Source organism: Barbus barbus (assembly GCF_936440315.1).
Source record: "Barbus barbus genome assembly, chromosome: 27".
NCBI classification, from domain to species: Eukaryota; Metazoa; Chordata; class Actinopteri; order Cypriniformes; family Cyprinidae; genus Barbus; species Barbus barbus.
This window is the reverse complement of record NC_136755.1, coordinates 23578883-23602956: the sequence shown is the minus strand read 5'-3', so window position 1 is coordinate 23602956 and position 24074 is coordinate 23578883. Positions and strand designations below refer to the sequence as shown.

Sequence of the window (24074 nt, the reverse complement as noted above, 5' to 3'; positions counted from 1 at the left end):
AACTTTCAATGCAACCGTGTTTTAAAGTAAATTTAACTATTTTATTGAGCGGTTTATTCTACATCTAACCAGAACTTTGCACATTAGATCAATGCAATTAAAAGTCAATAGTAAAAGTTGTAGGGTGTTGCAGTTTTAGTAATATGAGGTGTGTTTTTATATATATATATATATATATATATATGTATATATATGTATATGTGTGTGTATTATAGTATTTCTGTAATATGCACAACAACTTTAAAGTCTGCAAGTAATATGTTAAAACAGTCTTCGAACAAACTGCTTACTGGAAAACATCCAATTCATCACATGTCTGTAAATGATCATCAGTTTCACTACAAACTGACATATTTAGGCCAGGTTTACACGTACAGCGACCGACTGTAAACACGAAATGAAACCACTCAAGCGCCTAATTCTCTCACGTCTGAACGCTTAAGATATTTTTCCCCAATTTGAAAATACAGCCACTCATGAAACTGTTGTCAGGTCAGTCGTATAGCGACCATGCCCAAATACTGCAGGGCTGTTTTTCCTGCCCCAGTCCAGACATTTCCTCATATTCCGCACACACGCGCTCAATGAAGCTCTCAACATAAGAAACTGATGCTTTCAGCCGGTGCATGCATGATGCCAGGAGCAAATCCAATCACTTTAATGCATGACTTAATAATAATAATAATAATAAACGACTAGCATATATGATGCATGCGCAGGTCTGGTTTATTACACCCATGTGTATCTCATTGTGGGCGTATTGAAAGGCCAACCAACCAGAAACTAGACTAAGCCATTAGTTATTTGTGACCAAAAGTTCATTTTAACGCAAGTTAACCATATTCTCAAACACAAAATGCTCATTGATCACAAGAAATAAACCTCACCGCAGCCTAGTTTAAATGAGCGTGACATAGCGGCTAATAGGCTAACATGAGTTCGAACAGGCCGAAGAGACGTCGACTTCACGAAACCGACATAAATGAACAGCTACTTCAATTCATAACTTAACGACATTATTTGTAAAGAAAACTTTAGTTTTTAGTATATGTATGCACAAGCTAGCTATCGTTAATATCATTACCAATGACTGTTGCTATAGCACTAGCTAGCCACACTTGTACGCCTCGAAAACCTTCGATTATTTCGTTAAAATACCTGGCCTTTCTCATAAACTATGCCTATTGTCATTGTACAAAGTTTACCTAGTGCAATAGCTCATTCAATTAGAAAATAATAGTACCGTTTATTTTATAAACGAAAAAGAAAGTACCTGAGACAAATATAGAGCAAAAATCCCCTTTCGGCTTATTTTGTGATTGGACGACTGTGTTATGTCTGCCTGACTACAAGGCAAAGCTCGACGCTAATTGGCTGGGATGAGTCATCCTACTTGGATACAGGATGAAATGGCGATTTGATTGGTTAATGGTTTATGCGAGTAAAAGGAGAATCCTTTTAATATTCTGTCAGGCAGCTCTCATTTGTGTACATTTTCATAAAACACAAACAACTGTTATTGGGCTTTTTCTTAATTTATTTTTCTTAAGTATTTTCTTAAAATGTAGAAAATTCATACTATGGATTTGTATGGTGGTATTAATACAATAATTGGTATTAATACATACTACTGTCGTAATATGAAGTCTTTACCTGGCATTTACTTTTATGTACTGAAAGCAAGAACACTAAATTTATGAACGCAGCTTGTCAATCATTCATACAGCTCAGCTCACACTTTAATGTCAAGCTCATCTTAATCCTAGGAATATGATTAGAGCCACTTTTTACACTCCTTTTGATTTATTTCACTCCAGTAGTCACCTTAAACTTAGTCACATGAATTTGTGTTGCTTGCCGTATAAAATTATCCAGAATTTGCTGACAATTGATACATTTCCAAGCCAAGTTTGCTGTAATACAGTGGCATATCATTGTGAAATTAAGAGGCATGTATTTATGCTTTCATATTCTACCAAAAGCAATTCTTAACACATACCTCCTAATAACTTCTCATGGATGGGAAAACTTTTATATTTATGAAAGTGCCAACATAACTTTCATTTTTTTAAAATCTGTATTTCAGGAAGACTTACTGAGTTACTATAAATCCCTAAAACATATTAAAATAACTCCGTTCAATTAAAAAAAACAACGTTAATTTATTTACTTTTCTTTTTTTAATTGTGCGTTGCCAATCGAGACTTTTATTTTGACATCGCTTGGCTCGAAAGGAAATGGAAGTAGCGCATGTTTTACACGTTTGATTTTAACCTTGTGTGCTTGTTGAATTTATGCTTACCAAAAATGCCCTTTTTTTAGTGAAATGTACCTCTAAAAGCTGCAGCAATAATTCAGGTAGGTAGAATGCCGCTGTATTATAAGGGGCCCGTACAAAAGCCTTACGCATAATCCTTTAAACGGTGGTTGCAAAGCCGTTGTAGCATTACAAACTGTCAGTGAAGAATATATCATTTTTTTGTACACCATAGAAATGCACAAAATATACTAATTCAAATGTAGATTTCAAAGATAATTTATGGATTGCCTACAGCTTTAAGTGTCTTGTTTTAATCGTCCACAGCAGCATGAGACTGACAGCGTTGCTTTCTATGGCAGCAAAAGCTGCATTTCCACACGATTATCGTTATGGCACAAACAGACCGTGGACCATCGCAGCCCAGCGGCTCCATCCACCCGGCAAGAAAAGAAGAAAGGTGTTTGTTGAACCTATTGCAAATGAGGACTGGCATGTCGTGAGAGGAGACACAGTAAGTGACCCTTCCTGTCTTTTACACCTCGAAAGCATTTCATATTTAGTGGAGGTTTTGTTCCATTTTTAACCCACCTGGCTGCTTGCAGAGGAGAAGCACCTTTTAGCCCACTGGGGTCTGGAGTGCTAGTAGGTTTACTGAACAGTGGTGAAAAACGTATAAAATGGTTAAATGAACACAAAATTGATTAAAATGGATAAATCATAGTAAATAATACATCTAACAATACAGTACAATCATTTTTCACACTTATTGGATGAAAATATACGCGCCTTTTAAAGTTTAGTGTATGTTTTAACACCATTTAACCCTTAAATTCTACATGTTTTGTATTTTACAATGCATATTTATAGTACATATCATTGAAATCTTATTCAAATTAGGTGGAGATTTTGTCTGGAAAGGACAAAGGAAAGCAGGGCAAAGTTGCTCAGGTGATCCGACGTCGAAACTGGGTCATACTCGAGGGCCTGAACACGGTAGGAGTAAAAAAAATTAATACAATTCTTTTAGTAGTAATTTCATTGCAAAGCAGCACTTTTAATAGTTTCAAACGCTCTTTTCCAGCATTACAGGTATATTGGCAGATCTGGAGATTACCGGGGTACTTACATCGCCAGTGAAGCCCCTCTGCTGCTGAAGGATGTTACATTAATTGACCCTACAGACAGGTGAGAATCAGACATGAAGTAGATTAATAAATATAAAACGATGCAATGCATCTGGCTCTTAATGTATGTGTTTGTCTAATGTTTCTTAGGAAGCCCACGGATATTGAGTGGAGATACACTGAAGAGGGCGAGCGAGTGCGTGTTTCTGTCAGGACAGGACGGATAATTCCCAAACCAGTCTATCAGAGAAAAGATGGCATCATTCCCCAGCAGTGGAAAGGTGGTGTTTCTGAAAGCTTAAAAACAATGCTTTTCTACCAAGAGTTTTAGACATTTAAGTATGGCTCAGTTATCGGAAATCTGAGTGTTTATGTACCTTGCAGATGGACCCAAAGACACATCACCAGAAGACACTCTTCAGAAAACATACACACCATCTTTGAAAACCCTAGAGGAAGAAGTTATGGAGAAAATGAACATTCAGGAAGATAGAAGGCCTCGTAAAAGCTACTGGTACTGAGTGACCACAGAGACTGTGTATTGACTGTGTTTGAGCTTAACAAGATAATTTATCATGGAGGAATATTTTGTGTTCTGCAGACTTTGTCAATAAACCCAACTAAATGTTTTACACGGTTTCTTTGCTTTTATGCCATAAACACATGCTGCCAGCTGATGCACATGGCTTTTTGTTGTTTAAGATTTTTGTTTTTAAAGAAATTATTTTATTCAGCAAGAATGTTAAATTTATTTGTTTTTAAAGAGACATTTGTAATGTTACAAGTGATTTCAAATAAATGCTATGTTGAACTCTATTCAAAGAATCCTGACATGTGAGAATTTCCACAATTAAGCACAACTGTTTTTAACATTGATAAAAAGAAATGTTTCAAATTGGCATATTAGAATGATATCTGAAGGATTGTGTGACACTGAAGACTGGATTAATGACTGCTGAAATTTCAACCGTTTTCTATTCAAATATGTGAGCATAAGAGAATTCTTTCAAAAACATTTAAAAATATACCAACCCCACTCAGTATTCTGCTTAAACACTAACCTTTTCTGAACAAGTAGTAGACACGGTTTAAACGGACCATAAAAACGCAATTATTTGGTGCAAATGTTTTTGCAACTGATGTCTGAATTAGTATTAAACAAATGCAACTTGAAAACTAGCCCATCTACCTAACAATCCCAGTCTCTTTATGATAAAATATCATTAAAAAAACATGTAGGGGTTCGATCTAGAGTTTCTCAAGTAGACCTATGGGTCAGTTATGTTTTTGTTAAAGTGAAGTGACCCATACTCCGAATTCGTGCTCTGCATTTAACCCGTCCTAAGTGCACACACACACACACACACCCAGAGCAGTGTACAGGTACATCTCAAAAAATTTGAATATCATGAAAAAGTTAATTTTTTTCTTGTAACTTATTTAAAAAAAGTGAAACTTTCATATATTTTAGATTCATTACATGTAAAGGAAAACATTTCAAAAGTTTTTTTGCTTTAATTTCGATGATTAGAGTTTACAGCTCATGAAAGTCAAAAATCAGTATCTCAAAATATTAGAATATTTACAATTGAGTTTCATTAAATGACCATCCATAAGTATAAATTCCAGGTATCTCTTGTTCTTTGAAACCACAATAACGGGGAAGACTGCTGACTTGGCAATGGTCCAGAAGACGATCATTGACGCCCTCCACAAAGAGGGTAAGTCACAGAGGGTCATTACTGAAAGGAGTGGCTGTTCACAGAGTGCTGTATCAAAGCATATTAAATGCAAAGTTGACTGGAAGAAAGAATTTGGGTAGGAAAATGTGCACAAGCAACAGGGATGACCGCAAGCTTGAGAATACTGTGAAGCAAAGCTGATTCAAACACTTGGGAGAGCTTCACAAGGAGTGGACTGAAGCTGGAGTCATCAAGAGTCACCACGCTCAGACGTCTTCAGGAAAAGGGCTACCAAGCCACTTCTGGACCAGAGACATCGTCAGAAGCATCTTACCTGGGCTAAAGAGAAAAAGAACTGGACTGTTGCTCAGTGGTCCAAAGTCCTCTTTTCAGATGAAAGTAAATTTTGCATTTCATTTGGAAATCAAGGTCCCAGAGTCTGGAGGAAGAGTGGAGAGGCACAGAATCCATGTTGCTTGAAGTCCAGTGTGAAGTTTCCACAGTCAGTGATGATTTGGGCTGCCATGTCATCTGCTGGTGTTGGTCCACTGTGTTTTCTGAAGTCCACAGTCAACGCAGCCTTCTACCAGGAAATTTTAGAGCACTTCATGCTTCTTTCTGCTGACAAGCTTTATGGAGATGCTGATTTCATTTTCCAGCAGGTCTTGACACCTGCCCACACTGCCAAAGGTCCCAAAAGCTGGTTCAATGACCATGGTGTTACTGTGTTTGATTGGCCAGAGAATCTATGGAGTGTTGTCAAGAGGAAGACACCAGACCCAACAATGCAGATGACCTGAAGGCCACTATCAAAGCAACCTGGGCTTCCATACCACCTGAGCAGTGCCACAGGCTGATTGCCTCCATGCTACGCTGCATTAATGCAGTAATTAATGCAAGAAGAGGCCCAACCAAGTATTGAGTGCATAGAAATGAACATACTTTTCAGAAGCCTGACATTTCTGCTTAAAATATCCCTTTTTATTGATCTTATGTAATATTCAAATTTTCTGAGACACTGAATTTTGGGTTTTCATTATCTGTAAGCCATAATCATCAACATTTCAAGAAATAAAGGCTCGAAATATTTCACTCTATGTGTAATGAATCTATATAATATATGGGTTTCACTTTCTGAAATGAGTGACAAAAAATATTGACCTTTTTCATTTTATTCTATTTTTTTTAGATGTACCTGTATAATAACATTCGGGTTTTTTCAGTTGTTCGCCATTCATCGGTCATGTTTATTGATGAGATTCCACTCCAGTCCAGTTGATGTCAGTGTCGCAGAATCCTGTGAAACGGTGCAGCGGATGTTGAGGATTTACTTCACGATGCTGGAAGAAAACAATGTTGAGAGGAACGATTTATGATTATTAACAGTTATCACTTGTTTGTTTAGACTAATATATTTATGTGTCATTCGCGTTTTGCAGGGAAAATGTTAATTTACAAACTGCATTTCCAATGCAAGCACAGCTCCGACTGCAAGCGTTAATTTGTCTGGAGGCGAATTTGTGATCGGTGTTGAGAGCTGACATATATTAGATATTTACACATAATATTTGGCCATATAAATCTGGTACAGGAGATATGAGATCAGTGGAGCTGCTTTTGATTAAAGTGGTGCAAAAGTAGCTCGTCGGCGATTCTTGTGTCTGATTCACTCTTATGAACTGATCTGGTCTGATCGGTGGAGATGTCTCTGGTAGCGTACGACAGCAGCGACGACAGTGATCGCGATGAATCGCCGGCTTCCCCTCTTCGCCCCGCGGGCAGGATCGGCGGACTCTTCGCGTCTCTGCCTGCACCGAAAACATCAGCTCCTCAACCTAAGAGGATGACTGCGGATCTGCCCAAACCCAAGAAACGAGCAGAACCCGTTAAAATCACCGTTCCTGAAATAAAACCAGCAGATGTGAGTTTTACAGATCTGTTAATGCCAAATAATGTTTCTGAAGCTGTCTGACTGATGCGGTTTTTTCTGTTCTAGTCTGACTCTGATGATGAGGAGCCCGTCCGAAAGAAATCAGCTCCTCAGGTAACGTTATGGATTAAAAAAAAAAGGAAGTTTCTCTTTTTCTTTTTCCTTCACCAAAACAGCTGCAATTTAATTTTAAATGAATATTTCTCCCTTTTCTGACCCTTAGAATTAAACAAGCTAATTTAAAAATATAAAAACATTTTTAAATATGAAATATCATAAATATTTTTATTAGATATACATTATTTATCCTTAGGATTAAACAAGCTGTTTTTAATAGTTGAATATATAAACATAGTATTAAATATCTTTATTATACCTATAATTAGATATTATAATTAATTAGATAAAAATATATTTATTTGAAATAAATTATAATTAACTATGTTTACTACAGTTCCTTTATTAAGTGCAACAGTCAGGTTTTGGAAATAAAAATCTCCTTATCTTTTCCGTAGGTGAAGGGTTTCATAATTTAGAATTAAAATCCAATTCACCTATGGAAAAAATAAGGAGGTTTTTATTTCCAAAATCTGACTGTTGCACTTTCTACAGAGTAGGTCTGTTTTGTTTTTTCCTCACAGACCTACTGTTAGGGGGGAAAAAAACACACAAAAAAACAGACCTACTCTGTAGAAATCTCGAGATGGTCCTCACTGCAGAACACAAGATCCAGGGGGCGAGGTTGGATCCAGATCCAACTCCTCCCACCTTACATACACCTAAAGCTACCCATCTCCACCCCCTGATCCCTTAACCCACCCATCTCACCCCCTAGAAGTGGATCCAACCCCGCCCCCTGGATCTTTGTTCTGCAGTGAGGGGCTACTGGAAATCTCCACCAATCAAAGAATCTAGTGCTGTCAAGCGATTAATCGCATCCAAAATAAACGTTTTTGTTCACATAATATGTGTGTGTACTGTGTATATTTATTATATATATAAATACACACACGTACAGCATATATTTTGAAAGTATTTACATGCATATATTCATATAATTTATATTATATATAAATATATTTAATATATAAACACAACACTTTTTTCTTAAATATGTACGTGCATGTGTGTGTATAATATAAAAAATAAATATAAAAAGTACACTCATGTTATGTAAACAAACTTTTAATTGCGATTAATCGTTTAACACTAAGAGAATCATAACAAGCAAATCTTTCTGCTTTCAATCTACTTAAATAATTGTATGCATAACATGCATATTTTGTAGTGAACATAAAATATAAACAATCAAAATGTTTAAATCAATTGTTTAATATAATTAATTTTTAATTAAATGTGGTCATTCACAATGCTTCATAGGATTGTAGTTCTTTCCCACATGAATAATGATTAAGGCATATGATATATATATATATATATATATATAATTAAAATAGTCTTTAAATGTTGACTTGAACAAATAATGTTATCTCCATTATCAGTGATTGCCTTGGATCACTGCTAGCATAAATACAGTTTACTTTGGTCTTGCTGGTTTTCCTGTGAACACCTTTTCTCAGATCTGTTTCTTTCTATTGTACAAACAGAGCACACCTCCGAAGAGAGAGTTGCTTTTAGATGATATCTTCTATGATAATAAATAATTCTTTGGCAACATTTCTGGGGCCTGCGTTTAAATCCAAACATAACATACTTTTTTAATAGTTTGTTAATGCAAACCTAAAGCTGTATGACCTTATTTCTTTTTTGGGGTGAACTTTTTATTCAACACAACAGAAAAGTCTGCCAGTTATAACAAACGTAATATTTTTGTTAATGCATATTTTATTTTTTTACAACAATTAGCTGAATTTTTTTTATCATTCATATAAAGATATTCTGATAAACACATAAAACGGAAAAGATAGAATATTTAACAGGGCTTAAAGTTCTCCAGCACCGTGCCGGATCTCCCGCGTGCAGCAATTGGCTGCATAAAAAAATAATCCTACATAAAAAAAAAAAAAAAACTTGTTGATATCACTTTCAAGTCAATGAGTTCGCCTACCAATGGTATGAGAGGAGCACAGCTTTCACTCTCAACCAAACTAACATTACTAGCCAATCAGAATTTTTTTGCTCTTATAAACGCAACGAGATGAGCAAAAAGCTGCGAGGCGTGATGGTTAAAGATGTCCATCTAGCGCATATTTACATAGAAAAGCTAATTAAAAAGCAGTGGAGCTTTGTAAACAGCTCAGAGTAATCATGTCATCTCCATAACAACGATATGATTGCCAGAACAAATTTACCGGGATTTTTGAAAAGGTTCACACATGATCTTTTAATGAAGTGAAGTGAAGTGTGAAGTGACATACTGCCAAGTATGGTGACCCATACTCGGAATTCGTGCTCTGCATTTAACCCATCCAACGTGCACACACACAGCAGTGAACACACACACACCGTGAACACACACCCGGAGCAGTGGGCAGCCATTTATGCTGCGGCGCCCGGGGAGCAGTTGGGGGTTCGGTGCCTTGCTCAAGGGCACCTCAGTCGTGGTATTGAGGGTGGAGAGAGCGCTGGACATTCACTCCCCCCACCTACAACCCCTGCCAGCCCGAGACTCGAACCCGCAACCTTTGGATTACGAGTCCGACTCTCTAACCATTAGGCCACGACTTCCCCTAATGGTGACTTACCGGTAATTTACCAGTGAAGACTGTATGCGTGAAAGGGGCTAAACTCTTCCTCTGCATATGCTGTGAATATGAATTGCTTAACGTTCATCTGGGAAAACATTGTGCGTTATCTTACTAGATTTGTAACTTAAATCATTTATAAACCATTGCCAACACAGGAGAATACATCAACCTATTTCTAAATATGCCATTTATTGTACATTGCGATTTCAAAATAAAAGTTTGAGTTTGCATGTGGCCAAATATTGTCGTTTGATCATGCTTTAAAGTGAAACAGGCCATTGGCGTCCTCTGCAGGTATTTGTTATAATACATAATGTACTTAAGTTGGTTATGCTCATATTGTGTATAGGCATATACATTATGTATTTTAACTGTTGTTCAATAAAACCATGTAATTACTTGTTTTGGGATTTTATTTGAGGCAATAATTATTGCCTCATCGTTGGTTTATATATAAATAGTCATACTAAAGCCTGGTTTTCACTTAGGTCTATTTGTGTTACTAAAAAATATCAGATTACTCAATTGTCAAAATAATCAGTAGATTACTTGATTACCACAATAATCATAAATTACAGCCCTAGATTAGTTAAAATATTTCAAAATACAAAAATGTTATTTAAAATTTCTTAAAAATAGTATTAAAATATTGTCTTGTTCTAGTGAACCAAGTATCTGTATTTTGTCTCATCTCGTGAGCTAAGTGTATTGTCACACCCCTAGTGTCGATAAGCGGTGATATAGCTCATAATTTTCCAAGTGTATGATATATCTTACACTCTTCAGGTCAACCATATTCATGAAAAAAATCAGTTTGGAAAATCAGGAAAGCAATAACTTTTCCATAGTATCCTTTCAAATGTTAAAGCTGCCACAGTCATTGCATGCTTTACATTTGCATGCATGTCAACCTGTTGATGGGGACTCCCAAAACCAAAATATGAACCTTTCATAACCCATAATAGGGGCACTTTAAAGCTTGTTCCTGGAGGATCGAGTGTGGTGACCCCTGACTTAAAGCCTTTAAAGCCATTCTAATAACCATATTTTAAATCCAAGATTTTTTTAATGCCTTTATTGATTTGAGAAGTGTTTCGGTATTGAGAAGAGATTAAAGTTGAGAAAATATTTAAGAAAAGTTTCATTTCAGAATAACACTTGTAAAGATAAGATCAGAAAATGTAAATGTAGTACAATCAAAGTAAGTGGAGCAGGATCACTGCATGTTATCTCACAGGTATTTGGCACAAACATAACCCAGTGAGGTTACACAGGATGCATCATTCCAACGGTTATCTGTGAGGTGAAAAAAAATTATTCTCATCATTATTGTCTTGTAAGAATCAAAATAAAATAGAATTTTAAAGACATTTTTGACAAATGAGCCATTCCTTGTTACTGGATGATGTGAAATTATAGGATTAATTTTAGTAAAAAAAAACAAAACACTGCATTCTTACAGTGGAAGTTGAACTCCCCGCAGTTCTCGGTATTCAGATTGTCAGGTTGTCCAGGGGCCCAGTAGGCGTAGTCAAACGGAGTGCCATCAGTCCACAACCACTGTCCTTCCTAAAGAGCAAACCCAGTTATTATAAGAATGCTCTACTGTACTCAGACTCCATTTAGAAGGTCATTTAGTTTGGCTTTGAAGAAGTCAAACAATCTTCATTGCAAACTTTGGAGATTTTGGAGAGTCTAGACAAACAAACTAGACTAAGAACTTACGTGGTTACCATCGTGAGTACCAAACCAACAACGTGTGGAAGAAGAAGGCAACAGACTCAGGAGAAAATCTTGTTCTATTTTATTGTGTACAGATGCAAGATTTGCATCCAGACTTAGGCAGTTCCTCTAAAGAGAGAGATTTTTTTATTTTCAATACAAAATACAATCTATTTAGCATAAAGCATAAATTATCATTTCAAACAAAGTCAGGTCTGACTGATTATTTGCCCAGTATTAGTTTTCAGTCAATTTTTTTTTACAAAAAGGAAGTTTTATTTAAAAAAAAATAATAAAAATCACCTTGTAACTAACAATTTACCTCTGCTGTGACCCAGTTGACCGTCTGAGGGAAGAACTTGTAGCATTTGACTCCAAAATTTCTCCATTCATAGGGGCAATTTTTAATTAAATTAACTATCCAGTAAATGAACATAAGAAATATTATGATAAATATTAGTTGGTTGAATATCATACATTTCAAGCTACAAAACATCAAAGGTTGGGCAGAAAAGCTTTTAAAATGATTTAAGGAGGAGTTTTTACAAATAGCTATTTGTTACCTTCTGCGTTCCCCATGGAGAACACAATAGATAGAAGCAGAAGACTTCTCAGCATTGCCATGATGAAACTGAAAAATAAAAGTTAAACATTTAAAATTAAATTATACTGCACATTGTAGATCGTCAATGTATTTTAAAGACAAATATACTTTGTCAAAAGGTTGTTCAGTAGGTTTCTGTTGCAAAACTCTCCTTGGTTTTCAGATTGTTGCCTTCAAAGTCTCAGAGGAAGATTTTGTGAAGTTTCAGAAAGAGCCCTGCTTTTATACTTGATGTCAAGTGTGTATAAGTCACGAGGATGATACTGGATATATTGTTTGATCTCTCAATTGTGTACATATGAAAAGAAAATGTAACATGGGAAATTGGGGAAAGTTGAGCCTGTCTAGAAATCCAATATTAGGTTAACTAAATATTTACTCTTAAGTAGATTTTAAGAACAAGGAGGAAAAAAATGAATTGGCGCAAATGATGAATTATACACCTTTTTTATATAAACTTTAGAAACATCCAGTATGTCTTTTCAAACGTTTCATGTAGGAAGAAAGAACAACAAAGTATCTTGAACATGGTGAGAACACACTACTAACCATTAATGCAACTCAATCAGGCCTTTTTGCGTATGCCTTGGGCAGAAATGATTTAAATAAGGGACATTGTGATGTCTTTTGTGATACTTAAACCCTCCACCAACGTATTTATAAAGCCAATAGACACCTAAATAGATGCTTTTACATGTCCAGATACCTATATTCTCTTTTTCTTTCTTTTTTAAAATTGTACTATTCTTGGAGTCTTGTGCATCAGAATTTTAGCCAGCCAATGGTTCGTGTGCATGACATCTGAGACTACCAGAGATCTAATATAACAAAATGAACTCCAAGAGTGTTGTAGATAAAGAAATGCAGTTCACACAGACACACACATACACATTAAGCCAGACACAGGTGATATCATGGAACTAATGCACCTTTTTCCTACACTAGGATGCTTTATGCAAATTAGGGGAATAACTTTAAACAGCGAAATATTCACTCTATGATCTCTAAGTATTTTTTTTTTAAACTGGGCTGATGAAGTGACTTTATTCCAGTGTAGTAACTGATTACATGTCAGATTTGTAATTAGACTAAATGACATTTTATAATACACATAATCGGACTACAGTTACTTTTTTTATTGGAATTATAAAATGCGTAATGTTACTATTTTTATTTCAAGTAATTTGGAATAAGTAACGGACTACAATTTTTAAATAATCTATCCAGCTCTGGCCATCACAACACAGACCATTTCTCAATACCAAATACTATTATAAATTATTTATAAAAATTTTATTTTTAATTTTTATAAACAATAAGCTATTCCGTCAAAAGCACAAATGCAGCACTCTAATACAGCATTAAAGTTCATTTAAAAACTATTTGCTCTGGAAAAAATAATAGATTAACGAGAAAATATTGCCTGTTAGATTTATCCAAAGCTAATTATCTCTAATTATCTCTCAGAGCAAATTCAGAACCGCAGAAAAATGTGATTGTTCTAGTTTTGGTCTAGCTTTGAATAGTGATTGGGCTTGTAAATTTACATTGGAAATTACATTTCCTTATTCACACATGAACAGAAAACCATACACGCTAATAATAATAATATAAAAACAGCACAGTTTATCAAAAATACAACTATCCATTCAGAGGTGTGATATTTTTATATAATAGAAAGAAAGGTCTCAAGGAAGGTGCTTCTGAGAAAACCAACGAAACCTTTTTTAGGCTAACAGTGATTACAATCATTGATCATAGAGATAATACTATTTTTTATGTCAACATACAAAGACATTCAATATTTGCTAAATGTGATGGCACCAAACGATTCTGGCCTTCTATGACAGCGAACCGAGTGATCCAAAAGCTTTTTGGCAGCATCATCTAAATTTGATACAATGAAGGGTTTATAGGATTTTGAAGAAGGTATGTTTTTTTAACAAAATACAAAATTGAATACAAAAGTAGAAAATATGCTGTAGTCTAGTCCATTTGAATCGCAATTTGATTAAAAAGTCAAATTGTTTGTGCCACTATAGTTTGAGTGACAGGCCCTTTGTTTGAGTACTCCAGTTTGTCTGTTTAAAAATTCAACATCTCAGTAACTGTCAACAGAAATTATATTTACACACATGACCAGGAAATTTAACCCATAAAAAAAATCATGAAATATATGAAACTTGAACACTTCTCCACATCAGAAATATGATATTCGTCTCCGTCTCCAGATCCTTGATGCTGTCAGACGATAACAGTTTATGGCAGGACTAGCACACCCTGTTAAATAATCTACTTGACACCCCTGCTTGTTGGGCCTATTGGTCATAAAGACTTCTACATTTTTCACATAAAGACTAATTTTTCACACTTTATCACATAAACACAGTTTAGCAGTTACACAGTTGATTATTTATATATTTATTACCATATAAGTGACACACCTCCTCTACTCTCAACTTTATAAAACTTGCTGTCTTTTGGACCCTGCAGGTAGGGACATTTATGGCTCGTTTCCACTGAGCGGTAAGGTTCGGTACAGTACGGTACGCAATTATGTCCGTTTCCATTGTCAGAAGTTGTGAATGGTACCAAAATAGCGAACCACTTTTTTGGTACCCTTTCGTTGGGGTACCTAGCACAGCAAAGGGTACCAAAAAGGTGGAGCTAAACTCACGGCAGAATGTTGATTGGTTGACTACAATCGTCAGTTTTGCGTGATACAAGGGGATAAAGTTTCTCCTTCACTCGTTTCGCTCTGCTGTGTTCTCATTAAATCAGAGTGCGCAAACACACAAAAAAATACATAAGTGTATTTTATACTTTTATATTTTCACACAGACAATAACCGTTTCTCAATGTGTTCTTGTCTGTTCTTGTGGACTTGGGAAACGTCATTGCCCAAAAACCCACGTAATTTTCAAAATATTACTGTTATTCTGTCATGAAATGTAGTTTTAAGAGTTTTTCAGGCGAGAATGTAGTTGTTTAAAACTCAAATCTGCGGTTTATTTATAAAGAAATAGCGCCTATTTGAAAATTTGCTATGCCGATTTCGAAGCTCCAGGCGATGACCGGGTGCTCCGTGCTAGGGGTGTGCGATATGACGATTTTTGATCGTGGACGATAAAAATGTCTCCACGATCTGCTTTTGAAGAAATATCGTAGTATCGCGCTACCGCGCACATTGTCAAATACAGTTCTGGCGCCGCCGTCTCTATGTACTGTACAACACCACATACAGCAGTAGAGTTACTCAGACAGGACACTGCACTTATTCGCGATCGCAAAAGTACATTATTTGCATACAAGCCTTGCTGGTTAAATGTTTAATTCGCGCGCTGGTCTGACGTGCGCTTGTTCTGAGCGCATACACCTGAAGCACGCGCACTAAAACGCCTGTCTAACAGCGCCTGATTACTCAACTAAGTTATATTTTGCGCTAATACTGTCAAAACACACAAGGTTTACATACAGACTGAGTTGGTTATCTCTAAAATGAAAGTAAATAGTTAAGAGAGAAACGGATGCGTGCCTGTATATTAGATGCGTGCAGCTCTTAAAGGGACAGGACACTAAACATGCTGTCGACTGTCATTAAAGGGATAGTTCACCCTAAAATTGAATTTCTGTCATTATTTACTCAGTGGAAAACCAAACAGTTGCTGGTCTACATTGACTTTGATAGTAGGAAAGAAAAATCCTATGGAAGTCACTGAGGACCAGCAACTGTTTGGTTTTCCACCTTCTTCAAAATGGCATTTATAAATGTTCAGCAGAAGAAAGAAACTCATTCCGGTTTAAAACAACTTTTGAGTAAATGATGATATAAAAATACAACATTATGACAGAATTGACAGACAGATGACAGAATATTAATTTGTGGGGGAACTATTCATTTAACGTTAACAAAACAACAAAACACAAAGAGAAAAATCACTCACTATTCTTGACTGAAAATCTTTAATACAGTTGCTTTAGGAATCAGTCTATCTAGTGTTTTATTTTTATATTTGTTCATTCAATTTCATTGAATGCTCTGCTAAATACACCTATTGTACCTGGAAATAAAGCACTGTTTGTTTTATTTGTATATTATGTGTATTTGTAATGTGTATCTTTGTTCTTATTTTTTAATAAGAAAAATAAAATAATGACAAAGATTTTTTATCTTCACCCACTTTGGCCTAAATATCTGCCATGCATCTTTGTCTTTCTAGTTTGGCTGTAATGCTCAGACAACTTGTAAAACCAAAATAGTAAAACTAACAAAGAATCGGGATAAAAATCGTGAATCGTGATATTTCTATAAAAAATCGTGATATGATATTTTTCCCATATCGCCCACCCCTACTCCGTGCTCATGTATCCGCCTCGAGCAGCCTTACGCTGGGCTAGTCCTGACGACACTTGGCTGGCTCTGATGTTTCTGTAGTGATAAAACGAGAATCAGTTCATTTTGTGTATATTTAACAGGCATTCCTGGTCATATTATTTTGACTGAGCACTAAGTTTAACTTTATATTTTTAACTTTACCGTAGTAACTTACAGCGCTGACATTGTAGCAAAATTTGACTGTGAATTGTTTGCTTTTATCTTTATTTCCTCTTATATAAGCCTCTTATACTTTGTACTTATACTTTTATAATGCTATTATTGTTCATTAAAACTGACATAAAAGAGGCAGTTTTGCTTATTGTCGCGCTTTATTGTCGATCGCTACTTTCCGGCAAATATCACGCCTATCAAGTAAAGGGTACTGTTGGCAGTGGAAACGCAAGCCTGATCAGGGCTACCCGTACCGAATTGTACTGTACTGTACTGCACCACTCAGTGGAAACGAGGTTTTAATGTATTACGATAAAACCAGCCTTCTAAGTCAGATTTTTTATAAGATTAAAGTCTTCCAAGAACAGCTAATTGTGATGCACGCATGCTGGAAATAAAGTTTCCTTTCATTACTCCCTTCGTCAAGTGCATTACATACAGCTAAATTATGACACATAGGTGCCCTGCTCCCTCCAAAATCCCCACTTCAAAGCTTTTACATAGCATGTAGGGCATAGGCAGGGCCGAATTAACACCGTAAGGGGGCCCCTGGGCTTTACCTCTTGAGGGGCCCTTCTTCAATGAGAACTACAGTCTACATTCACTCAATCTTGATAATCACAAAGTGCGAGTCGTCAGTCTTTAATTTTGAAGTAATAAATGCCATTAACAAATCATCCAAACCTAAAGGTCTGTCATATAAAATACACACAAATATCACTGCATGAACTACACATATGCACATATGCACATATTTTACACCGATATCTAAAAATGTGTAGCATTTAATTGTACATGTTAACGTTGGTTAAATTCATTATGAACTAACTGTTGGTTGTGGTATCATTACCACAGCATTCTCTCGATGGCCCATTTTTCATCATAATGTTAAAAAAAACTTGAATTTGTAAATGGTCTGGGTGGATTTACATAATAGTAAATAATACTATTTTCTCCATATTCTTCCAGGGAGGTGGAGGTCTGTCCTCTTTACTGCCCCAGCCTAAGAATCTGGTGGTGAAGGTGACCGAGCGGCCCCTGCTGCCGCACACCCTAACCAAACGCCCCGGGTTGGATAAGCTGAAGGCAACCCCAGCAAAGTCCCAGGCTATCTCTGGAAGCAGTCCGTCCCCGTCCGCCATCAAAGCGGCTGCGAAGTCAGCGGCGATGCAGCTAGCCAAACAAATGGCTGCGGATGAAGAGGGAAGTGACGATGAACTCGCTCCAGAGAACTACTTTTCCCTTCCGGAAAGCTCAGCACAGCCTGTGACGTCTCAAAACCTGCATTCTCAGCAGTACGTTCCCTCGCTGCACCCTTCACCCGGTGTGGAGGACGGCCCACTGGACTTTGTTCCTAACGCAGACAGTTACAGTAGGTCACCCGGAGCAACGCAAGACTATGAGAGCGGAGAATATCAACATCAGTATCCCGCAAATCCACTGCCAGAGACTTCTCCACAGGTAAAACCTGTCATTGTGAATAAGCTTCTTATGCCAGTATATTGCTTTCATGTCAGCAGCTGATGTTTTATGCATATGTTTAGCAGGATTACTATGGTGAAGGATATTTCCCAGACCCGAACCCTGCGGCTGATGGGCAAGATGATTCCGGATCCTCTTCATTGTTCAATGATGAAGCAGTGAGTTGTTTGTAGCATCTTTATTACTCAGGGATGTGTTTCTTCTGTATTTTTCAAGCTGAAGTATGACCCACATAAATAGCTTTTATTATTATTGATATTTGTAACTTCTATTTTTTTATTTTATAGTGTTAATATTAACATGTTGTAGTATTAATGTAATTTAAATAATAATGAAATAAACTATAATAATAATACTTATTATTATATATCTTTAGTAATTTCATTTTTGTCATTTAAATAGTGATAAAATAAAAGTATTATTTTGAACAATAACAATATTTTTTATTTATTATTATTATTACTTCTCATTTTTTTTATTGTATGGTATATATTTATTCCACTCATAGACATAAATATTTATTTATATATATATATATATATATATAGTAATTTTATTATTATTCTTTAAAATAGCATAAAAATCATTGTTGTTGGTATTTTAAATTTTTTAAATTTTATAGTATTGACATGTAGTAACATTGTAATTTAAATAATAGTTAAATAAAATATAATAGTTATGATTAGATTTTTATTTTATAGTACAATAGTATTATTGCAATAGTAATACATTTCTTTATTTAATTTTTTTATTAAAATAGTGAAAGTAAAAGTATTATTTACAATAACATTTGAATGTATATGTATTATTATTAAATTGTAATGAATTAAATTATATTTAAAAAAATTGTGTAATATAATTGTATTTTTTGCAATAGTAATGTGATTCTTATGTAGTATATATTTCTTTGTAATATATTATGTAATGATGATCATGTTATGATAATTTAAATTCTTGCTTTTTATTGTACATTATAATAGTATTATTGCAACAATAATTTATTTTATATAATCTATATATACTTAATTTATGTATAATTTTGCCTGGTAGATGCAAAACAGATGTAAAATTCTGTATAGTGGTGGGGTCTTTTGAGTTATCACGACTCAAACTCATTTTCTTTTTTGTGTGTGTTTTTTCAGTTTTGGAGGCTACAGGGCAAACAGAATCGTGGAAGAGAAGAAATCAAGTTCTTGGAGATCAAAGGAGACGATCAGCTGAGCGGAAATAAGCAATGGCTGACAAAGAACATGACAGCAGAGGCAGAGCCCCGCAAGTCCTTCAGCAAGGTGAGCACCTCAATTGTCCATTTTCTGATGGCTTTGTTTGTTTGAAGGAGATAAATGAAAGAAAAAGTCTAACTCTTTCATCTCATTTCCAGAAAAAAGGAGATCAGCCAACAGGACAACAGAGACGCAAGCACCAAATCACATATCTGATTCATCAGGCCAAGGAACGCGAGCTGGAACTCAAGAACAACTGGGCTGAAAACAAGCTGACTCGACGACAAACACAAGCCAAGTATGGATTCTAATGGACTGGAAATCAAGATGTTGTGCACACCTCTACCTAATGTCGAGCAGATTTTGTCAGAGACTGCAGCCAATACAAAAATCTCATCTTTTTGCCAGTTTGTATTGTTTCAGAAAGGAGCTGAGGACTTTAAAGCACCATTGGCTGCTATTATGTTTAAGATGGCTCCCAGTTGTCTACCTAATATTATCTTTCCATTTGAACTACATTGGGTTTTGGGTCACCTGCAACATCATAATATGACTTGGGAAGGTCTTGTCTTCCACACTGCCATCGTGAGCAGTGGCATATATAAAAATGATGATTGAAAATGTGAAAGAAACTGGAAACACTTTACAATAAGGTTCTTTGTTAACATTAGTTAATGCGATGTGTTATGATATTTTTATAGGGTTTATTCATTTTTGTCCATGTTAATATAGAAATACTGTTTATTGTTAGTTGAAAATGCATTAACTAGTGTTAATGTATACAAAATTAATATTAAATGTTAATGTATACAATCTTATTGTAAAGTATCGCAAAAAAAAAAACTTGTAAAAAGTATTTGAGTGAATCTTCCTGTCTTTTAGCAGCTTGTTTTCATATGAACGTTGATTCTTAATCGTAGAACCATGAATAAAGTAAAACAATTTCACTGCAACTGTAGAAAATATACTTACATTTTCATTTTTGTGTAAAAACACTTTTGTGTGAAATAGTTCCTATGGCACTGCCAGAAATAAAAATACATAAACCTGTGCGCAATACATTTTCTTTACAGTATAATTTGACATTTACTATATTTTAAATAGAGCTGCAGAAGATTAAAAGGACTTTAATGCTAAATGTGTAAAAATGTCTCAAAATGCAGAAATGAGTTCAAGACACAAAATATTCAATTGAACAATGCTTTAATATGAATTGAATTTAAATATATACCATACAATAAAAATATTAGAATTAGAACGCAAGCTTCTAGAGGGCACAGAAGTCTAAAGTAATGAATTTAGGTAAAGGGGTGCAGAGCCAGAGGTGGTTTTGTAGGCAAACATTAATGCTTTGAATTTTATGCGAGCAGCTATTGGTAGCCAGTGCAAATTGAACAGAGGTGTGAAGTGCATTCTTTTCAGCTCTTTAAAAATTAATCTTGCTGCCGTGTTCTGGAATAATTGTAAAGGTTTGATGGAACTGGTTGGAAGACCTGCCAAGAGAGCATTGCAATAGTCCAGCCTGGACAGAACAAGAAGTTGTGAAGCATGTTCCGACAGAAAGGGCACGATCTTCTTGATGTTAAATAAAGCAAGTCTGCAGGACCGGGCAGTTTTAGCGGTGTGGTCTGAGAAAATCAGCTGATCATCAATCATAACTCAAAGATTTTGGGCTGTTTTTGAAGGAGTTATGGTTGATGTGCCTAACTGGAAGGTGAAATTGTGATGAAACTATGGGTTTGATGGAACCACAAGCAGTTCTGTCTTGCCAAGGTTGAGTTTAAGGTGATGGTCCAGCAAGAAATGTCTGTTAGACAAGCTGAGATGCGAGCAGCTATCGTCAGATCATCAGAATGGAATGAGAGGTAGAATTGAGTGTCATCAGCATAGCAGTGATATAAAAAGCCATGTTTCTGAATGACAGAACCTAGTGATGCCATGTAGACAGAGAAGAGAAGTGGTCCAAGAACTGAGCTCTGAGGCACCCCAGTAGTTAGATGTTGCGACTGGGACACCTAACCTCTCCAAAATACCCTTGAAGGACCTATCAGATAAGTAAGACTCAAAGCACTGGAGTGCGGTTCCTGAGATGCCCTTTGCCAATAGGGTTGACAGGAGGATCTGGTGGTTAACCGTGTCAAAAGCAGCAGACAGATCCAGCAAGAGAAGTATTAAAGATTTGGAATCTGTTCTTGCTAGTCTTAAAAAAATAATAATAATTGTACTTTGAATCTTTAGGACAAGTTTGCAAAATAAGCAAAAGAGACAAAACAAAAAGAAATAAACAAAAATCCTTTTATTTGTACAAATTCCTTGTGTATATTCTCCAAGTTGTTTCCTGCAAAGTATTTTAGTGGAGAAAACACTATTCTGAATCTGACTGCTCTTGCTTTTCCTGTTTCTTCATCAACAGCCGTTGACTGGGCTCCACAAATGGCACCACAGACATGGGCACCCTGACTGTGTCCACTCCGTTCACCTGAGAGAGAAAAACACAACATTCAGATAGCAAGTTCTGCAAGCAAAAAATGAATTATATGAGAGCATTTGAGCTAAATTATCAAAAAACTGTATTATAAAGTAAATGTACTTACTGTGACATTACACCAGTACTCTCCAGGCCCTATGATCGGTTCTTCTGGAAGAGTCAAGGCATGTGCCGGCACAACCACACCGAGCTGTGGACAAAAACACAGCAAATTGTAAAACAAACAAAAAGCACTGCATTGGATTATGTGAACAGTGTGGGTCTGCATTATTTTTATACACGCATACATACTTGAAAAAATAATTCTATCTTACCCGTCTAAGAAACTGTCTGCAAACAATCTCTTTAGTGAGCGTGTACTGAACTGAAGTGTGCATGGGAACTTCAAGCTGAGTTTTCTTCAAGAATTCAACAGTCTATAACATGAACACAAAGACTAAATGAAGCAGCTCATGTGGAAACCAATATCAAAATATCAAACATATAATTCTATAGTCAAACACACAACAGTTTAGATATATATTAATGTTCTATAGTTGAAAACACACACGTTAACTCACTAGCTGTCCTGTGCGTGTCTGCACTCTGTCCTCGGGTCGTCCCTCCCGAAGTAGCTATAGGAAAAAAAGCAAACTGTGAACACTTGTTAATGATGTTCACCCAAAAGTTAAAATTTGCATAAAATGTACTCAACCTCAAGCCATCGAAGATGTATATGAGTTTTTGTTTTTTATTGGAAGAAATTTAGAGAAATTGCATGATTTGCTCACCAGTGGATCCTCTGCAGTGAATGGGTGCCGTCAGAATTAGAGTCCAAACAGCTGATAAAAACATCACAATAATGACTCCAGTTCATCAGTTAATGCTTTGTTAATTCTATATTTTTGTAAGAAACAAAGTCATCATTAAGATGTATTTAACTTGCAGCACAGTTTTTCACTTCACAAGACATTAATTGATAGACTGGAGTGGTTTTTATCTGCTGTTTGGACTCTCATTCTGACGGCACCCATTCACTGAAGAGGATCCACTGGTGAGCAAGTCATGTAATGCTAAATTTCTCTAAATTTGTTCCGATGCAGAAACAAACTCATTAACATCTTAGATGGGTGTAGTAAATTTATTAGTGAACTATTTCTTTAATGACAAATGAACTGATTTGAAGATGAAACTAACCCTTATTTCCTCTGCAAACATGTCTTTATTTTCTTGTGATGGATAGACAGCCAGACCTTCGGGTAGCAGTTTGTTGCGGCCCAATGTTTTTTTCACAAAAACAGTGTCGCCTCGTCCACCGAGCTCTGTAAAATAAATATTTACATCAAAAACCCCAGTTTTGAAATCATACTTAATTTTTCATGAGGCAAAGGCACTCACTGGGCACCGTCTGAGTGAGGATGAGCACCATTTTGTCCTGGGGTTTGTGTTTTGTGTCCTCAACCAAGCGGTACACCCGGTGTCGTCGGGGATGTAGTCTGGGTGGCTTTCCCTCTTTTGATAAAGGAACCTTCCAACAGCGTTCAACTATAACTGTATTCTGGAATAAGATTAAATTAACAACTGCTTAGGAAAACATCAAAAGGTGTAAATGCATTTTTACTTCAATTCCAGCTCCAAAGTTCAGTGAAGCTACATATGCGCAATGTACAAGTTCACTTGTTAGCAAACAACACACACACATATATATGTATATGTATGTGCGTGTGTATACACATTTATATATCCGCATTAAATATGTGCATGCATGAACTAAAATTTATCCGAACATTTAAAGAGATTATAAAAATTAATGTTCAAGTCGGCAAGACGACGTCACAGTAATAATAGTCAGAAATCACGTATTCTGAATTGCAAAACAGCACAATGATATCTGCCATTGCGTTTTCAATTTAGATCAGTTGTTTTATGCCGCTTACCTTGCATGCTGTTTGAGACAGATTCTGTATTTGACTCAAGGAAGATTTCAGATTTGTAAGATTCCAGCAGCTTTGAAGGACAAACCTCGATGATGCGACCGCCCACATGATTACTATAGACTTAACGATAGAAGATTAATGAATTTATTTATTTAGAAATATTAATCATAGCCAACAACCATAACATAAATACTCGGTCAAAATTCACATATATTTCTGCACTTATGTCTCACAACAAAATGTCATTGCATTGCCCAACCACGTGAAATGCAATGGGATGTTAAAGGACCCCTAGATGGGTGGTTGTTTATTTTGCCTGACAAAAATATCAGATCGTTAATTTGTTTAACGAGTCGAATATGTACTTGCTTTAATATACTAGTATA

General features: G+C 35.8%; 4 protein-coding genes across 7 annotated transcripts; 2 read left to right on the top strand and 2 right to left on the bottom strand.

Annotated features, from left to right (window-relative positions):
• Nucleotides 1-885: 885 nt before the first annotated feature.
• Nucleotides 886-4281, top strand: mrpl24 (mitochondrial ribosomal protein L24). 3 transcript variants are annotated; one of them, XM_079381200.1, is made up of 6 exons: nt 886-2358; nt 2585-2771; nt 3158-3253; nt 3342-3445; nt 3535-3665; nt 3769-4281. In XM_079381200.1, the coding sequence occupies exons 2-6, from the start codon at nt 2589-2591 to the stop codon at nt 3903-3905; spliced, it is 651 nt and encodes a 216-aa protein (XP_079237326.1). In that variant the 5' UTR covers nt 886-2358; nt 2585-2588; the 3' UTR covers nt 3906-4281. The 3 variants fall into 3 exon arrangements, with proteins under 3 accessions (XP_079237326.1, XP_079237325.1, XP_079237327.1); XM_079381199.1 differs by having other exon boundaries at nt 2215-2358; nt 2620-2771; nt 3769-4199; XM_079381201.1 differs by having other exon boundaries at nt 2233-2358; nt 2588-2771; nt 3769-4199.
• A 2068-nt stretch (nt 4282-6349) lies between these two features.
• LOC306847435 (proline-rich protein PRCC-like) lies at nt 6350-20344 on the top strand. Of its 2 annotated transcripts, none has more exons than XM_079381389.1 (6): nt 6350-6987; nt 7063-7110; nt 17549-18040; nt 18127-18219; nt 19204-19350; nt 19443-20336. In XM_079381389.1, exons 1-6 carry the CDS (start codon nt 6769-6771, stop codon nt 19593-19595), a joined length of 1152 nt encoding a protein of 383 aa, XP_079237515.1. In that variant the 5' UTR covers nt 6350-6768; the 3' UTR covers nt 19596-20336. The 2 variants fall into 2 exon arrangements, with proteins under 2 accessions (XP_079237515.1, XP_079237514.1); XM_079381388.1 differs by having other exon boundaries at nt 6368-6987; nt 18124-18219; nt 19443-20344.
• On the bottom strand, nt 10772-12274 carry LOC306847436 (galactose-specific lectin nattectin-like). The gene is made up of 6 exons (XM_079381390.1): nt 12139-12274; nt 11990-12057; nt 11749-11843; nt 11430-11555; nt 11165-11273; nt 10772-11000 (listed from the first exon to the last, which is right to left on the bottom strand). Exons 2-6 carry the CDS (start codon nt 12048-12050, stop codon nt 10936-10938), a joined length of 456 nt encoding a protein of 151 aa, XP_079237516.1. The 5' UTR covers nt 12051-12057; nt 12139-12274; the 3' UTR covers nt 10772-10935.
• A 1221-nt stretch (nt 20345-21565) lies between the features above and the next one.
• On the bottom strand, nt 21566-23989 carry mrpl9 (mitochondrial ribosomal protein L9). Its single transcript, XM_079380904.1, has 7 exons — nt 23689-23989; nt 23150-23309; nt 22949-23073; nt 22333-22386; nt 22087-22188; nt 21879-21962; nt 21566-21763 (listed from the first exon to the last, which is right to left on the bottom strand). The coding sequence occupies exons 1-7, from the start codon at nt 23794-23796 to the stop codon at nt 21650-21652; spliced, it is 747 nt and encodes a 248-aa protein (XP_079237030.1). The 5' UTR covers nt 23797-23989; the 3' UTR covers nt 21566-21649.
• Between the last annotated feature and the right edge of the window lie 85 nt (nt 23990-24074).

Coding starts and splice junctions, on each gene's coding strand:
- mrpl24 (XM_079381199.1), top strand. CDS start 2,295: ATGCTTACCAAAAATGCCCTTTTTTTAGTGAAATGTACCTCTAAAAGC. Junction 2,359..2,619: donor AAGCTGCAGCAATAATTCAG/GTAGGTAGAATG, acceptor TTTCTATGGCAG/CAAAAGCTGCATTTCCACAC. Junction 3,666..3,768: donor CATTCCCCAGCAGTGGAAAG/GTGGTGTTTCTG, acceptor TGTACCTTGCAG/ATGGACCCAAAGACACATCA.
- LOC306847435 (XM_079381388.1), top strand. CDS start 6,769: ATGTCTCTGGTAGCGTACGACAGCAGCGACGACAGTGATCGCGATGAA. Junction 6,988..7,062: donor CTGAAATAAAACCAGCAGAT/GTGAGTTTTACA, acceptor TTTCTGTTCTAG/TCTGACTCTGATGATGAGGA. Junction 18,220..19,203: donor CATTGTTCAATGATGAAGCA/GTGAGTTGTTTG, acceptor GTGTTTTTTCAG/TTTTGGAGGCTACAGGGCAA.
- LOC306847436 (XM_079381390.1), bottom strand. CDS start 12,050: ATGGCAATGCTGAGAAGTCTTCTGCTTCTATCTATTGTGTTCTCCATG. Junction 11,844..11,989: donor CTCCATGGGGAACGCAGAAG/GTAACAAATAGC, acceptor TTTACTGGATAG/TTAATTTAATTAAAAATTGC. Junction 11,274..11,429: donor GTACTCACGATGGTAACCAC/GTAAGTTCTTAG, acceptor TTTGCTCTTTAG/GAAGGACAGTGGTTGTGGAC.
- mrpl9 (XM_079380904.1), bottom strand. CDS start 23,796: ATGTGGGCGGTCGCATCATCGAGGTTTGTCCTTCAAAGCTGCTGGAAT. Junction 23,310..23,688: donor TGTCTCAAACAGCATGCAAG/GTAAGCGGCATA, acceptor ATCTTATTCCAG/AATACAGTTATAGTTGAACG. Junction 22,387..22,948: donor TGTTTGCAGAGGAAATAAGG/GTTAGTTTCATC, acceptor TTTTTCCTATAG/CTACTTCGGGAGGGACGACC.